Source organism: Ceratotherium simum, chromosome 8 (assembly GCF_057802395.1).
Source record: "Ceratotherium simum simum isolate JZ-2026a chromosome 8, ASM5780239v1, whole genome shotgun sequence".
In the NCBI taxonomy this organism is placed as follows: domain Eukaryota; kingdom Metazoa; phylum Chordata; class Mammalia; order Perissodactyla; family Rhinocerotidae; genus Ceratotherium; species Ceratotherium simum.
Genome location: NC_141907.1, coordinates 35,342,800 through 35,361,133, shown reverse-complemented (window position 1 = coordinate 35,361,133; position 18,334 = coordinate 35,342,800). Strand labels below are relative to the sequence as shown.

At 40.4% G+C, this 18,334-nt stretch overlaps 1 protein-coding gene across 2 annotated transcripts in view; it reads left to right on the top strand.

Moving 5' to 3' along the window:
* The window catches only part of ATP8A1 (ATPase phospholipid transporting 8A1), a 219,198-nt gene that overhangs the window by 13,997 nt on the left and 186,867 nt on the right, over window positions 1-18,334 (top strand). For both annotated transcript variants that reach the window (XM_087434255.1, XM_004419020.3), the window contains exons 2-3: window positions 16,189-16,303; window positions 17,562-17,661. In XM_087434255.1, coding sequence (XP_087290381.1) covers window positions 16,189-16,303; window positions 17,562-17,661 — 215 coding nt within the window. The remainder of the gene's footprint in view (window positions 1-16,188; window positions 16,304-17,561; window positions 17,662-18,334) is intronic.

Sequence of the window (18,334 nt, the reverse complement as noted above, 5' to 3'; positions counted from 1 at the left end):
CTTTGGTGCAAGTGACTCCTAGATCTTTGAGCCTGTCTTGTCTAACCAGTCTCAGTGGGTTCTTTAATACTGCCCACGGTGTTGATGTCAGACAGGCCATCCCAGAGCCGCACTCATTCTCAGGGCTATGTTGGGACGTGGTGGAATTCTCCGGTGCTTCTTTATGGATTTCCTGTTTTTCTAACCTTGTTCAATAGAATTGTTGGCTATTTTACATGCCAGATTGTGACACTGCTTGTCATCAATAGGCAGATGAGTGTCACACCTTTCCTTATCCCGGGTAGTGTCTAGTTCTGTAGAGTAAAAAGCTGTTCTTTTTGGGCCATTTATGTTGCTGTGTGTGCTGCACTGCCTTCTCTGCCAAAGTCAAAATTACAAGGTAGGCTTTAGTTTCTTTTCTGGGTGTTTTTGCTGTCTGATGGTTGAGGCTTTGTTAAAAAAAAAATAAAGGTGTATTATTTTTTTCTCTCTTGTAAAGTCACAGTGGAGGTAAAAAGCAGCTGCCTGTCAAACTCGACTGACTCATTCTGAGAGTAATGGAGTAGCAAAATGATGTTACTTGGAAGTTTCTGCTTCTTTTAATAAAATGAGGACTAGTCTGTTGGAACCAGTTATGTTTCCACCTGCTTTTATGATATAAAATGCATAAATAGCTCTAAAAATGAAAGTTGTAATAATTCAGTAACTTTCATGGTTGCTTATCAGAATTTTTTTCCAGTACGTTTTAAGGGCTGACTTGTGCAGAACTATAATTCAGTTATATCTTCTTATGTACGCACTGCTGCTGAAGTCTATGGGGTTAACTATCCTGCAAGCATTTTTATCAGCTAAAGCTCTTTTACATACACAAAGTGATGAAAACTTGCTCATACATTGGCACTGTATTAGTAGTTCTCTAATGACCTCATAATTGTCTTTTTAAAAAAATCTTCTGGGGCCGGCCCTGTGGCTTAGCGGTTAAGTGCACGCGCTCCACTACTTGCGGCCCGGGTTCGCATCCCGGGCGCGCACCGACGCACTGCTTGTCCGGCCAGGCTGAGGCGGTGGCCCACATACAGCAACTAGAAGGATGTGCAACTATGACATACAACTATCTACTGGGGCTTTGGGGAGAAAAAGAGAAAAAAAAAAGGAGGAGGATTGGCAATAGACATTAGCTCAGGGCTGGTCTTCCTCAGCAAAAAGAGGAGGATTGGCATGGATGTTAGCTCAGGGCTGATCTTCCTCACAAAAAAAAGAAAAAGAAAACAAATTTTAAAAGGAGACGATCATGGAATTCTAGAGTTGGAGGGAACTTAGAGGTCATGTAGAGCCACACAGTCCCTGCTACAGCCTCCTAGCAGTTGGTTATCCAGCTCCTGCTTGAATACTTCTCAGTGATGGGAATCATGCCCCCTTGTAAAAGAGCCCGTTCCATTCTCAGACAGTTCTCTTAGCAAGTTCTTTCTTGCTAAAAAGGCAATAAAAGCAATAAAACCATTTATTTGTTCCACATTTTGCTAGGCCAAATGTCCCCCATGTTGTATTTGCACAGTTGATTTTTTTAGGCCTTAGTAGAGGACCTTCAGTTTTTTCAACCTCTCAAAACCTTCCTGAATTCTGATTTTTTCTTGTCTGAGCGTTTATGAGTCCTGCCGTGTATGTGCTTATCCTGTCATTGGACCCCCGGCACTCTGGCTTCAGAGCCCTCACGAGCTTATGCATTTACTTTAACTGTGCAGAGGATCCTCTTGGATCACAGCAGAGCCTCATGGGACTCAGTCATTGGGGTTTCTCCCTCTGCCCAGTATTGCGTGGGTGTTTTCTCTGGATATCTGCTCCATTCTCCTTTTCATACCTTTGGCATGCATGTGGCTTCAGGGTGCTGTGGCACCCCCCAGTGTGACTCTCTGTGATGGTACCTGCTCAGTGCTGAGTCTGCTTGCCTCTGTCTCTGGATCACAAGTCCACATTCTCAGAAGGGACTCCAATTGGCCCGGCTGGTCAGGTGCCCCGTGTTGACCCTGACATCCAGGGCTGGGGTACTCAGCCAAGAGAGGGGAAGAAGGACAGGAGCCGAGGGTGTCCCAGGGTAGGCTCCTTCCGAAGGGCTTGCAGGCAGGGGAGAACCACAGGAGTGCTCCAATTTGAGCCCCCTCTGTGGATGTTTGTCAACTGGTTGTGAATCCATTTTGTTACATAATCTTGGAATCGTGTGTCTCAGTTTTATAAGACTAGGGCCTAACTGAAGGCCTTGTTGAAATCCAATGCTAAGGACTCTATTCAAAAAAAGAAAAGGAAAGAAAGAAAGTCTGTAGAAGCTTACTGGTCCCCGATGGTCACTACCTCCCTTTTAATCATCTACCCTTGAATTTTCACTGGCATTGACCTCAAACTGATTGGCCAATAACATTATTGTTCAGACTTAGGCAATATAAAGGACCTTTTTTAATGGTGAAAATTTTCTTTTTACTTTCTGAGTATACATCCTGTGTATGAGAAACACCACTTTCCAAACAATAAAATCCTACTCAGTGTTAACTGAATTCTCAATACAAAAGGGAAAGCTTATTTTTAACCTTTGAATTAATTATTTTAAAATTTTTGCCATAAATCCTTTAGAAGATGTAGTTCCTATTATATAAATCAGTGGGCTCTGAGAGCACATCTATAGACTGCCACGTTCATAAACCGTAGTTTGTAATGTACAGGATGCATCTTCTTTCCTTTTTAGAAGACTGGGACAGTAGTTTCTTATCTTCATCTTTGGAACCTCTCTCATTCACTGTGGTTCTTCTGTGATTAGTGACAGTTTGCTTAACTATTCTGCAGGTTCTCACGGTTCTGTAGGTCTAACAATTGTACATATGCTACAAGATATGAATTCATTTAGAATAGCCAAGTGCTGGCTTTTCTTTTCTTAATAATCTCCTATCTTCTCTTTTGCTTTAGTTCCTCCAGCTAATGTTTGTTCTAACCTTTCTAGTCTTAAGATGATTAGCCTTTTTTTTTTTTTTTTTGTGAGAAAGAGCAGCCCTGAGCTAACATCCAATGTCAATCCTCCTCTTTTTGCTGAGGAAGACCGGCCCTCGGCTAGCATCTGTGCCCATCTTCCTCCACTTTATATGGGACGCCGCCACAGCATGGCTTAACAAGCGGTGCGTCGGTGTGTGCATGGGATCCAAACCAGCGAACCACAGGCCGCCACAGCGAGCGCGCGCACTTAACCGCTTGCGCCACTGGGCCGGCCCAAGATGATTATCCTTGATGGAGAATGAAGTGAAGTAGGAGAAGTAGGAGTTGAGAAGTTCTGCTTTTTATTTTAGTATCTGTTAACATTACACCATCTATTGCAGGCAGCAGACCTATTTCATCAATTCCTTGTATTCCAAGTGGAAGGAAGAAAACATTTCAATAGTCTCTAACGTTTTTACAAACACCTTTCCTCCATTCTCGGATGTCGGTGCATCTGTTATTATTTGCTGTCAAACGTGTGAACCAATTTAAACATTTACCATGATCTTTTTTATCTTCTTTTACTTGTTCAAGGACTTTCTGTGCAGCAGCAGTGCTCTCTTTGAATATATCTCCCTTTTCTCGCTTGTCAGGACCTTTCACAATTAGTCAGCATGTTGCTTTAGATAGCTTTCTGGACTTCTGCCTTTTTTGAGTCTTGATGATAACTTGAAACATGTCCTTCTGAAGTCTAGAATACATGTCTGGCTTGGCCTGATGTTCCCCTCTTTGACTGTCAAAAGCTCTTTGGTACAGTTATGTTTTCTATGAGTATCATTACTACCTTATCACTTTTGCATTGATTAGAATCCAGACCATAGTAGCAATTCCTCATCTTGTTTCCTGTACTTTCTCAAAGATAAATTTGTTGCCTAGACAAGTTAACAATGCTTTTCACTAATTGAGACTTCCGGGAGATGCCTGGTAGGTGTCTGACAGTTGAAACCCCTCATTGCTAGTGCAATCTGTTTCTGTGCCAACTTTAAATCTATATTGGGAACATACTATTTATTTCTTCTATATGACCAAGTGATCTGTGGGATATTCCCAGGGCAATATCATTAATTTCCTTTCATGTTTCATTGTTCTTCATCCTTTTCCTGTTAAGCATGATTTGGCGTTAATAAATGTTTTATTATTATTTCCGGTAACTCAGTAAGCCCAAGAAGATTATTTTTCTAGGTTAATATCCAAGGCTGGCAGCCAAGGAAGTTGAGTGCTTCCTATGTGTGAGGCCCAACACTAGGCATGCATAGATTTTCACGTAATGCTGCTTAAAGATAGCCAGTATCTACTACTTACAATTCATAGTACTACTTTTAGAGCTTGCTGCAATTCAGCATGAGTTCACAAAGTGTTAAGCCATTACTTTTTTCTTTTTCCTGTTTTAGACAAGAAATGCTGTTGATGTGTTTTCACACTTGTTTATTTTCAGATCAGTTCCCACAAAGACACTTAAAGAAAGATATCATTACCATGTATGGTAATGACAGGCAGGCAGGAAAATATCTTAGTGGGTATCAGGATAGGGACAAGGCTATAAAGTTTGAGAAATCTTTGGATGCCTGATATTAAAGTAGAAAATTTAGTAAACGTTTATTACGTGCAAGAGACTTCTCTGAAGTGTTATGTACCTCCTCATATTAGAGTTACTTACCTGATAGATACTTACATGTGCTCTTATGCCTGTCTTGTCCTCAGTGCATAAGTTAGGTACATCTGTAATGTCTATTATTAATTATTCTCAGTTGCTATATACCTAAGTATATAGGTCAAAAGATTACTGTTGGAGTGGTCAAAAGACCACTGTATGTTCAAAAGTTCTGTAGGTGACACTTCAAGGAAGAATGGTCAGGGAGGGTGCTTTGACATTTAAGCATCTAACAAGGTCATGAGGGTAGGAGAGGGTCATGGTTGGAAAAACTGTGTTGAGGTGGAATAGGGCCCAGTAGAGGAGAAGTTGAGTTAGAGGAGAAGTTGAGTTAGAGGGAGAGGTCAGGTCAAGCTTAATTGTCAAATCAATGAATGCATCCGTGAGTGTTAAAGTTTTAGAACTGGGTTGGACTTTATTGATTTCCAAATATTGTTCTGTTTCTGGTACTCACCGGCTCTCTGACCATGAGCAGTTCTCCACATGAGAAGGAAAGTTTCCTCCTCCTCATTGTTTTGAGAAGAATTCTTTTTAAAAAGTTGAACTCTTTTGTAAGATGAAAAACAGCCAATTGTTTGAAGCAGATAACTATGTTTTGCATCATCAGGGTAAGTGAATATTGTTTGTTACAATGTTCGTTATAACTTAGGTGCATCACAGTTGCATGAAAAAGAGGGTAAAGGAGAGGAAGCTAGGGATGTGGAAAGCTTTTTGGCTGTTGTGCAAGTTCCTTAGGGTGGCAAGCCATAGTTATCCCAGAATATGCTGGACTCAGGGCTTGGCTAGGGCGGCTTCACATCAGAGGAGATCTGATTGAGCAAGTGGGGCCTGTTGGAGAAGATTCCAGGCAGCCTGGTGATTTTGGGGGCAGGGTAGTTGCTTCGTGGTTCTAGGTCATCATTCCATGCCAAGCAGAAAAGCCAGCTAGTGATTAGGGTTCAGGGAACAGGGTTCACCTTCTTGAAGAAGATGACCAGCCAAGTCCGTGTCCAGTGTCAGTGCCCACCTGCATTAGATGGGTTTTGGGACAGGACTTGGCTTCCAGCAGAGGACTGAAATGCCTCTGCTAAAATTCCATAATGTAGAAGCTGACCATATTCTTTAAGCAGGTGGAGTAGTTCCCAGAATCAAATGAAAAGCTTTACAGGAAGGTCAAGGATGATCCAAGGCAGCTTGACTAATGGATAGTTACTTCAGGATGCCACAGAGTCAGTCTTATCTCTGCTCAGCCTTTTCACATGTCCAGAGTACAGATTGACTGTGATTAGCTTAGCATGGGCCACATGCCAAAAGGGTAATGGTATCTTGATGAACAGGTCCCTCAAGACTGCCTACAGTTGGGGAAGAGGAGTTCTCCAAAGAAAACCAAAGAATTGCTTTCAGGAGAAGCAGATGCTGAGCTGAAATGAGCAGTGGGTGTCTACTGCATAGAGGCTGAATCAACACTTGGTACAGGGAAGGTATATTGATGCAATTGAAAATTTCATTTCCCCTCTGGCTATTGCAGTCATGGTCTAGAAATTTGAATAATATTGCTGAATAGTTTCTTTTGATTTCCATCCTTTTAAAGGTGTTCGATTTCTTCAATGCCATATTTGAAAATGTAGTAAATAAGTCTTAACCTTTAAAGCACCCAGTTCATTGTTTCCAGAGTGGTGGTTTCTTCCTTTTGTAAACTCTGTCTGAACAGCTGCTCTGTCTGAACAGACTCCCATTCGAACGTTTGAAATCACCATTCTGCTCCAACAAGGGAGAACATGGGATTTTAAATCTCTTGTGTAGCTCTATCACCTGCTTCTGTATTTCTAATTAAATAAACAATATATGTATAGTAAGATACCATTAAAAACAAAATAAATAAAATACAAACCTCTAAATTATTTAGCCAAAGATTATTTTCTTCCAGACACTAGAGCCAAAAAAAATGATTAGATGAGGACTTTTAATTATTATTATTTTTCTTAGGGAACAAAATAAAAACATATTAAACCTTTGGAAAGGACCATGGGTAATGCTCATCATTTCCTACGTAGTAGCACCTACCTTTCATCACACCTAAATTCTGCAGTTGTGCCTCCAGATAGTTTTCCAGTTAATATTCTTTTATCAGATTCTCTGACTGTTGCAAGCATGACTGTTTGTCTAATGACCTCATTCTAGGTCAAGAAACATTAGCAATTAATGTGGTCTCTTTAATGTCTAATGTTGGAAGCCATTGAGTAAAAGGATATATAACTGGGCTCTCCTGAATATGTTTAGGAGATAATATAATAGATATTCTGATTCCAGTTACAGCCTTACTTATAACTGCAATCAAGTTGAGTCTGCAAAAACTCAGTGGTTCTATAACCATATTACCAGGCAACAGAATGATCGTGTATCTTGTTCTCTTCTTCCTCCTACCTACCCACCTCTGCTTTTCTGTTGCATAACCCCCTATACAGATGACAGTCTGGGGAGAAACGTACTTATTTAATATTAATTTATAAAATTGTAGAGTAAAATCCATTATTTTACTGTCTAGTCATGGGTTACAGCTTTAATTCAATATTAACCCAAAATTTAAAAAATGTTAATACTTACATTAGTGTCCTTAAGACTTTTGTTTTTCCCGTCTCAAGTATTTTGAAGGGGAGATTAACTTGATCATCTCTGGATATGGGCTAGGGTGACAGGAACTGTTTGAGTAACAGGTATTGTGCTACGTTGCTAACATAATGTCATTTTGTCCTCATCATAACCGTATTTTATGCGTGAGGAAGCTGAGACTCAGAACATGAAATAATTTGCCCAGTGTTACGTGCAAGTGTTATCAGCCAGATTTGAACACAGATCTGACTACAAAACCTATTCCGTTTCCCCACAGTCTGCCTTTCTGATTTCAGTAATAAAAATAATAGCTAGAATTTTGTATGTGCGTGAGGAGCCAGGCACTGTCCGGAATGCTTTACACACATGCATTATCTCATTTAATCCCCACAAAAACCCATAAAAGAAGGTAGGAAGCTAGGGTTAAGTAACTTGTCTAAGGTAACCAGAGCTCGTGACTGATGGACCTAAACGGTTTCTCTCACTCCAAGGTCCGTGCTCCCAATGGAGATTCTGTAATGCCATCCTTGAGTGTACCCAGTGTTTTCAGTCTTATTGATTAGCATTATAAAGAGAAAAAGATGCATGATGTCTAAGGACAGGCTTGTTTGACTGTAAAGAGAATTCTATTAAGTGGTTAATCATTGGTTGTATTTAAAATCCTAAGTTTCTTTCGAGTCTTGGGCTTTTGCTTAGAGTAGCATTAAATAGTGGGCACATGTGGCATCATACAATGGTGGAATGACAGTGAGAGATATGGAGAGGCTCTATGGGTCAGACCAGCCCCACCTCCAAAAAATATCGTGTATACATCCGCTTCTTTTCATCTCCGTCACTGCAACCTCAGCCAGGCCCCATCATCTTTTACCTGGATTATGACAGTAGCTTCAAAATGATCTTTCTGCCTAAAACTTTTCAGTGGATTCCTACTGCATAAAGAATATGAATTCAAGTTTCTTATTGTTTCTCTTAATCCAGCCCTGCCTCTTCTTGTTCCGTGCTCCCCCTGTTCACTGTTACTGGTCCTCATGTTCCTGGACATGCCAGGCTCATTCTTGCCTCCAGGGCTCTGCTTCTGCTCTTCCCTGGTTGCGTTTACACTGTCCCTCTTCCCTTGTTGAGGGCCTCATTGAGGTCTCAACTCAGCGTCTCCTTGGAGAGGCCTTTCCTTACCACGCAGTGTGAAACAGCACCGGCAGTAGTGATAACAGCAACAACAGTGAGAACAGCTAACGTGTATTGAGCTCTGTCCATATGCCAGGCATTGTTCTCTACATTTAGTAACTCCCCATGTCCTCACAATCCCCCTTTGAGGTAGGTACTGTTATCATCTCCATTATATAGACGATGAAACTGAAGCACAGAGTTCTATCAATCATTCTATCAGTCAGTTGTTTTATTTTCTTTATCATGCTTACCATGATCTGTGATTATCTTCTTCTCCTCTAGAAAATCAGTTCCTGACAGAAGGGACCTTATCTTATTTTCTGCTGTTTTGTAGCTTTTTAAAAAATGCCTGGCACTTAGTAGGCGCTTGTGTTCAACTTACATTGAATGAATGATTGAACGAATGAACAATGGGTCTTACTGATTGGGTCATGATATTGTGATGAGAAATGGGAAATTTGAGAGATGATATTTCTGCTGTCATTGTATGAGAGAACAAAGCCTTTCCCTTAATTAACTGTTGAGCGTTTTCCTTCTCTGTTACATTGGACTGTGTGCATATAAGCATGTGACCATGAATCTGGGCAGAGGAAGAAAGGAAAACTATGTGTCAACATACTCAGTAACCCGGTAGTCGCTGGTCAACAGGTGGGTGCCAGGTAGTTGCTGACAACAGATTATAGTCGCTACTGATCTTTTCTAATATGGAGATTTAGCCGTGATCACAAAACACCATTTGACTTGGTGTCAAATCTGGCTGCAGATTATGTAAGGCAGCCGTTGCTGTGAAGTGTCTGCCTCAAGTAGGGAAATTTTTTTATTTCATTTTTAAAATTTCCCTATTCTTGTGAACAAATGACATATTGACTTTTTTCTCCCTGGTGCCCAACAGGTACTAATTTCACAGGACTTTGGAGCTGAAAGAGAATGTCAGATTATTAGCCTACCTTTCTCATTTTACAAGGCAAGAGAATGACCCCCAGGGAGTGAGTGGTTTGCACAGAGTCACGTGAGTAATCAGTGGAAGCACTAGAGCTCACCTCACAACCACTAAGTGGGTTTAATGATGGAAAACTGTTAGGGGAAGAGGAGTGCTTGTTCACTTCAGGGCCATGCTTAGGATGCTGACCCATCAGCATCTTTATTTTTATTATATAATAATACATATTATATAATAAAATAAATTATATAAAATATATTTTAAATAAATAAAATATATATAATACATTATATAATATAATAAAAGGACTCTTTATTTCCCTATACTGAAATTCTTGGTCTCTCTCAAGTCTAGAAGTAGCATTTGGTAATTTTATAACTAAGCATGCAGAATTTGGCCTGGTAAAATCTCTGATTTGGTGTGTGCTTATTCTAAGTAATTTTATCATTAAAATACTAAGTAATTTTATCATTAATTAAAATAAACCACAATTCAAAAAGCAAAACTGCTTTTCTTCTGGGGGAAAGAATAATCTTTACAATAGTAAAGTTTCTAATAGTGCTTTACAAGCACTAAGTATGGAATTTTCAGTATATCTGGAATTCTGAATTACTGAATCATTGTCTATTCTATTTGGCCTAAATAAGGAAAAGTCTTCTCCTTGTGCATTTTTTAATAAAAATGAGTGCAGAATAGTTTCTTTGGGGAGACTGGCTTGGTACTGGTGGGTTTTAAGACATTACATATGTTGGCAAGTGGTTTCAGAAGCCACTATTGAGCCTTGTTCCTCTCTTTTCCTTAAAGTGATGGGTGTGTGAATGTGTCTGCCAAGATTTGCCCTGTAGAACTTTTAGTTTAAGAAGAGTAATGATGCTATTAGTGGATGCCAAATGCCTGACTGAGCACTGAGGACACTGGAGTGAATGCCTGAGTGATTCTTCTGGAAAATCCAAAATGTAGTGAAGGAGTGTGTATCTGGTGCACTGTCATCATTAGTTTGTGTGTCTGTACTTGGGGGCCATGTTGAGATTCCCCCAAGAACTTGAAAATGAGAGAAATGAGCTTGCCTTCTTATTTCTTGATAAGATCAAACATGATAGGAGCAGAGTCACCTGCAAGAGGGGCAGATTTGTCCCTAGGCCTGCAAGGTTTGATGGTAATCCCACTGGCAGATTAAATGTCAATTCAAATTTGGTGGTGGAGATGGTCAGGAAAGGGGTGAGTCAGAGAGTTAAACATTGGCAGCATTCTTCTCAGCTCTGTGGAGGGGAAGAGAAGTGTTGGCCAACAGATTTCAAGTATCGTGGCCCCACTGCCAAAGTATTCCAGGAGACTTTGAAGATTTTGGCCTTGTGGGTGCATCTACCCGTGTGGGGTGGGTGTATCAGGCTGTGCTGGCCCAATGCTGTTAGACTCAGGTCATCTACCAGGGGGTTGCCTTGGTGCTCACATTTTCACAGTATCACTTGGTCCTTTGATCTTCTATGTTGGCCAACATGGGAGAATTGAATTGATTATGGGACTTCAATTACTCTAGTTCCTATGGCAATTATTTCTCATCATAAATTTACTAATTGTCATTTTAGATTTATGCATCAATCTTACAGGCTTGGGTGGTAACCTGTGTCTGCTTCTAAGAGAGGGATCTGTTCTTGATGTATTGCTAAATATGTTTTTGCTCATTTGTTAATTCATCAGACATTGAGTGCTTACTGTGAGCCAGAGGTATAGTATTCGGATAACTCTCAGCGTAATAGGGGAAGCAGGTGAATTGGCAGTTACAAGGTAAAGAATTACCGCTCTGGACATTACTTGGGAGGCAGTGTGCCAGCTTGCCATTTCTATGAGGCTCAACATATGAATTTATCATTGTTTAGTCCTGTTAACTCTTCAAGTATAATAGCTTGCATTTATTGTGTACTTAAATATGAGGCATTTTGTTAAGTACTTTGCATAAATTCTTCCATTTAATACCAACTATTTCATACAATATTTCTGTCTCAGCAACTAGAAAACTGAAGCCTAATAGGAGTAACTAACTACCTAAAGTCATGTTTTATTCTTGGCTTTGCCATTTACCAGGTACTGTCCCTTTGACTATACTTGATATGGGGTTTGAACGTATTCCAAGATGGGCTTCAGAGTTCACTCTGGACCATCTCAGTACTGACCCCTGATCACTGAGGGGATCCCAGGGTGGTCAGCCGAACCCCTGTGAGTCCATTTCCACGAATGCACAAGCATTGTGTGCCTTCTGTGTGCAATTATTGTGCTAGGAAAAGCTGCAGGAGATGCTGAAGAGCATGATGAAGATGTGTTTCTTTCTCTTGGCAAGCTTTGCTTTTCACATAACTTAAGGACAAAGCAGTCTGGAAAAGCCTGACCTTCCAGGAAGACTCCACGAGAACAGTTAATAGATACACGGCCTCACTCTTCCTCCACTGCATCTGCAAGGGGATGACGCAAAAGCTGGCTTGGTTCTCAGTAGCCCTTAGGAGTCAAGACAGGTGGATTAAGAGCTGCTAATGAATTTTAATGACTTATGTGAACAAGCCCTCTAAGTTATTAAACAAATCCTAAGGGACATAGCTTCCCTCCTTAAAACAAAGGATAGACCACATATGGGAAGGAATAGCAATTGTGCCATTGAAGTTTTACCTTCTTTGGGGCAGAGTGGTGGGAGGATTCTCCCTTAGATTACCTTTGCACCACTATGCATCAATATCTCAGTGAAGGCATTGCCCAGATATGAACACAGAACTCTTTTTGCAGTCATCATAGCTGTTGAAGGGGGCAATTTGCAGAGGAAATTTAAAAAAGAAAAAAAAAGCATAAAAATAGAGTTGTCTGCATATTGAGTGGCTGTTGAATTGAATGTAGGGAATGTGTTTTCCCCTCTAACCCAGAAGAAGTAGGAGATCAAAATTGCTACCCACCTCTCTCAAAGCATTGGTTCATTAATTCCAATAGAAGAGTCGTGTTTCTCTTCTACACTGAGGGAGTCTGGATTGATATGTTACCCACATGTCCAGACCTAACTTACCTGTTTTTGCAATGTAAGGTAAGAGTTCATTGAGGATTCTAATTATAATAGTTACAAACTCGCACATTCCAAATTAGTAAGACTATCACCCTTTTTCCCAGATGCCTTCATGGAGTATTGGTGAGGACTTCTGGGGTTAGGTGCATTCACTCAGATATTCCTGAGGATCTCTGAGGTTGCTATGCCTGCTCACTGCTAGCTTGCTGCCACCTGCTAGGGGTAAATAGGGAATCGGGTGCATATACAAGGTGGTATCTGCAACCTCTGGTCTTATCCTGGGAGTGGCCCTCAGGTACTTGTGGGGTCTCTTTGTCGCTGCTGATGGAGGAACCTGTGTGGCTGAGCTCGCTGGAGCCCTGAGGAGACAGAGCAGGGGTGACCACCAGCTCCCATTGGCTGAGTGCCTCACTCCCTGCTCTCAGTGCAGGTCTCCCTCCCTCCTTCAGTATCACAGCTGCTCATCCCACTGCCTAAGCCCCACGGGTTCTGCTCCATAGACTCAGCTTCCTGTGCACCGTCTTTCCAAGGCTTTTCCATGGTGCCTGAGGGAAGAAAGCTTAAGGCATCAGCAATATTCTATGCCTAGAACCATCCAGTCCCTTCACTGGCCTTACTCTTGAGAACACCAGTCTAGACTTTCCCCCTCATTTTGGTGAGTTTTTTCTCTAGAGGTCCCTTATTATCAGACCTTAGTTGGAGCCCTACTAGTCCATTAGGATTGCTTTAATTACTCCGATTCCCATTTAAGGGAAAGGGTTGCTTCCAATCGCTTTGTCCCAGGAGAGTCCTTTGTTCTGTAGAAATATTTGGGTACAAATTAGTATGTGAGGGGGAGATGTGATGTCCAACTCCACCTGGCAGCATTTGAGACCCCACTGTAAATAGATATGTCAGGTGAGGAGTGACACCTAACTCCTCAGCTAAGAACGTCCAAGGCCCAGGTCAAAGTCCAGCTACATAAAGTAAGTACAACCTGAGGACATCAGTTCAGAGCAGAGTAGAGAGCTGGTTTTCCTGAGGCTCTCTGTCCAGTTGAGGTGCCAGAAACAGTACACCATGATCTTTGTGCTGCCCTGAAGGAAAAATCTAATAAAAGATTTTTAAGAATTTTTAAGATTGATATGCCTCTATTTGATAATCCATGTCTTAATCTGTTTGGGCTGCTATAACAAAATACCATAGAGTGGGCAGCTTATGAACAACAGAAATTTATTTTTATTTTTTGGTAAGGAAGATTGGCCCTGAGCTAACATCTGTTGCCAGTCTTCCTCCTTTTGCTTGAGGAAGATTGGCCCTGAGCTAACATCTGTGCCAGTCTTCCTCTATTTTGTATATGGGATGCCACTACAGCATGGCTTGATGAGCGGTGTGTAGATCCATGCCTGGGATTCGAACCCCCAAACCCCGGGCCGCTGAAGCTGGAGCATGTGAACTTAACCACTATACCACTAGGCTGGCCCCCACAACAGAAATTTATTTCTCACAATTCTGGAGCTGGGAAGTCAAGATCAAGGCACCGACAGGTTAGGTTTATGGTGACGATTCGCTTCCTGGTTTACCGATGGCCATCTTCTTGCTGTGTCCTCACATGGTGGAAGGGGAAGGGGTCTCTTTTACAAGGGCGCTAATTGCTTCATAAGGGCTCTACCCTTATGACCTAATCACCTCCCAAAAGCCTCACCTCCTAAGGCCGTCACGTTGCGGGAGAGGATTTCAACATAGGAATTTTGGAGGAGACGCAAACATTCAGTCATAGCAATCTATATGTGAAATTTTGATTATATAAAACTAGGGAGAAAAGCTTGTGTTGTATCTAAAACATGGTGTAATGAAAGATAATTATTCACCATGTGACTGTGGGCAAAGCTGCTGATGTGTCTAAAACTGTGAAATAGATATGACAGTACTTAATTTGGAGCCATGTGACCTCCTGAGCGATGTATAAATGTATAAAATGTGTAATAAAAGTATGAAATGTGACTCTCACCTTGTGCTTCTCCTTGGAAAGCTTTCTGTGGCTCACTGCCAACGCGAGGATGTGATCCAGACTTCTTCACAAGCATGCGAGGTCCTCCAAGATCGGCCTGTGTGCTTTCTCCGCTCAGTATCTATCTCACCTGTCTTTACCTTGCCCTTTGCCTGTGTGTCAGCTGTATTGCCCTGTGTGCACTCCCCTGCACGCACTACACTGTTTCTCATCCCCCCACCCCCACCCCAGTCCCTATGCTCACCTTTGTAGAAAGCCTAATGATCTTCTGACTTCATGTAACAACAAAACCCCACAGGCAAGCTTTTCTTGTACAGTTTGTTACCAGCACGTGGCTGTCATTAGTATCTTTATCAGTGGGAGGAGGAGCAGTTTTTTGCCCACAAAAAGACGGCCAAATAACCACTCCTTTGTCGTTTGGTATTTATTCGGGAAACGTTTGAGTACCTGATGTTTGTTGGTACAGGTGTTAGAAAGATGAGTAACACACCGTCTGTGGCTCGAGAGAGCTCCCATTCTGATGGGGGAACACTGACTCATAATAAGCAGAGAGTAACAAAACTTTGTGGTAAGTGTTTTGCTGGGGACAAGAGAGGTGCAGAGGGGTGTGGCAACACAGAGAAGGTTCAGTGACTTCGGTGTCATAGAATACCTCAGAAGAGACGCTATGTCACCAGGTTTTATGGGAAGAGTTGGCAGTGGATAGGCAGAAAAGAAGAAAAATGGGAATTTGAGATACAGTACTGTTGGTGACCTTTTCTAGGAAAGGGATAAGGGATAACTGATTTAATCTGGTGTCATTTAATTGTCACTAGAAGGTAAAATAAGTAGTTTAAAGTTTTCTCTGTTCTTCCAGAAGTTGTATGTATTTTTAAAATGTGGTGTCGACATTGTAACAAAGTGTTCCCAGTTGAAATTGCCTGAATCTGTTGCATTGTTACAATGATTGTGAGATGATTTGAAATGATCTTAAGAAATTTAAAATTCATTGTGAACATAAATTCTAATTAGTGGAAACATTAAGATGATCATAGTGAGTTAGATAATTGTGGTGGTTGCCTATTTAAACCTTAATGTTTATCCTTTTTCTGTCGTCACCCAAAAAGGAAAAAACAGAAAAACATTAAACGTGTATGCTTAAATTTTTGATTTTTTTATTTTTTATTTTTTTATTTTTTAAAAAGCCGGTTTCTTTCTTGTTTTTTTTTAATTTTTATTTATTTTATTTTTTTTCCCCCAAAGCCCCAGTAGATGGTTGTATGTCATAGTTGCATAGCCTTCTAGTTGCCGTATGTGGGACGCGGCCTCATCGTGGCCAGAGAAGCAGTGCATCGGTGCCCGCCCGGGATCCGAACCCCGGGCCGCCAGCAGCGGAGTGCACGCACTTAACCGCTAAGCCACGGGGCCAGCCCTAAATTTTTTAAATATTATTTTAAATTACTTCTGTCATCTTAGTCTTGTCTAAAACTGTAATGTAAATCATTTTAAATATTTTGTTACTTTTGGACATATTATTATGTAATGGAAGGAAATAAGTTGAACATTTATGGGGAAAAGATGAGTAAAAATTGAAAATTGATGTTACTGTTTTTGAAATAGGTCAGTTTTTACATGACTACTAAACGCTACCTTTTAAATTTAGTAGAAATGTTTGATGTGGGATTTTTCTTTTTGTTATAAAAGAAATGACACCAATAAGGCAGAAGCATGTAGCTTTTAACAGATTTTAGGTTCTAGAATAGTAATGAAATGTGTTTTTGGTCTAGATAATGAAATGAAACATTTCTTATCAAGTAAGAAGACTCTCTCTCTTTAAGGTTATGAGAAGACCGATGATGTCTCCGAGAAGACTTCACTGGCTGACCAGGAGGAAAAACGGACTATATTCATCAACCAGCCTCAGCTGACAAAATTTTGCAATAACCATGTCAGGTAGGAACTACCAAAGAATGCCATGGGACCAGCAGAACCCGATAGGCCATCTCCCCTGCCTAGCCAAAACGGAAGTGCTTGTAAAGAGCTTTCAGTTAAATCAGTTAACATTTGAGAGCTTACTGGAGGTAGTGTGAATTGGCTGTTTCTCCATCTTCTAGCAAATAAGGAGATGTTAATAAGACTCTGGAAGCAGGAAGGAGCGGAAAGGATGAGCAGCTGTATTCTACCAGTTCTAAATATAGTGTCTGAATAGTGAAAGCTGCTCCTGGGTAAATGCCTTTGTCTTAACCTTTGTCTTGAACCTGTTAATAGAATGATGAATTATTGTTACTGGTTAACAAGTTTTAACATTTTAGAAGAGGTCTTTGCAATTCTTTGCTGAGAACTCCTTTTTGTTAAATAGTCTTTATTGACTTTTGGTAGTTGCAAAATTTAGTATGGTGTTGAGGAATGGAGGGCTGTGAGAATTACTTTACTGTTATATTTTCATTCCAACAATAATATAGAAAGTATCGCTGTTACAAGCACTGTTCACTAAGAGGTCTCTGGAACCAAGGGAACACTCTCCTGCTAGCCCAGTGTTTCTCCAGTGGCAAAATTCCTAGATTTGAGAAATGCCCGTTTAAAATTAATATTTAAAACTTCAAATTCTAGAGTAACTTTTCTCAGTTTGGGGAATGTGGCATGTGTCCCTTCAATCTCCTTTCTATTTAATTAATGAGAGGAAGATTGGATGTTTCCAAGACCTAAATGGTGATATCTTACTGATTGTGGACATGTCTGGTGTGTGTAGTGTGGAGTCCTAGCCAAGTTCCTAAAGGGGCCATGAAGAAAATTCAAACAGAGTGCCAGAAAACTCCCCATTTCTCTGAAGTTATCCAGGGAAGGCAACTATATTTAAAGTTTCTGGTCCTGCTCAAATTGCTGAATTTTTTGTGCAAGATTTTATTTTCTATTAACGTATTACACACTATCTTAACTATTTAAGTTGCTCTTTGTAAGCTACTCCTAGTAATGGTAAACAGGATGACTGGCCAAAGAGAACAAAGATAGTATGCAGAAAATTAAACTCTTATTATTTAACCAGTTCCTTTGACTCCTTTTCATTTAGGTTAATAACCATTTGCAATATTGTCCAAATTTGAAACAGCAAATGTTCATCTAATTTTTTATATGGTGATCATATTATTTTGTAAACATGAGTGCTAATTTTGGAGTAATTAAGTTTTATGTTACTTTCATTTTTGTTTTCTAGCACTGCAAAATACAACATAATCACATTCCTTCCAAGATTTCTCTACTCACAGTTCAGAAGAGCTGCTAATTCATTTTTTCTCTTTATTGCACTGCTTCAGGTAAAGTCATGTCGTAAAACCTTAGTTCAAAGTCAATCGTTCAGATATTAATAAATGTTTTTGTTAAGCCTGTGACCAATCATCTGAAACATCTAAACGCAGAGAGGTAAGCTGGTTTGGGTGGACATTTCCAGCTCCTGCTACAAAGCAGTGTCAGAATTCTACTAGTCGTGGGTCACTTAACAATGGGGATACATTCTAAGAAAGGCGTTGTGAGGCAATTTCATCCTTGTGCAAACATCACAGAGTGTACTTACACAAACCTAGATGGTACAGCCTACCAAACACCTAGGCTATATGGTACTAATCTTATGGGACCACCATTGTATATGTGGTCCGTCATTGACTGAAATGTCATTACACGGCACATGACTGTACCTCTTCGAGCCTTTTGATTCATTTTTATCAGCTTATTTTAAACATTTTGTAGATTTTATGTGGCAAGGACTATTCATTTTGGGTGGTAAAGGGGGATGGGACTTATTCTTAAAATATTAACTTATTTTGGTGAGAGGAAAGCTGTCAATTCTGAACCTTAGAATCAAAGAATTACCATTTTAAATCTTGTTTCTCTTTATATTTGAGTTAGTTGTAATCGGAAAAAGATGTTTCATTTTATCAAAAAGTAGCATAGATTCATTGTGAAAAGAATTAGAAAACCCAACAAAGCATC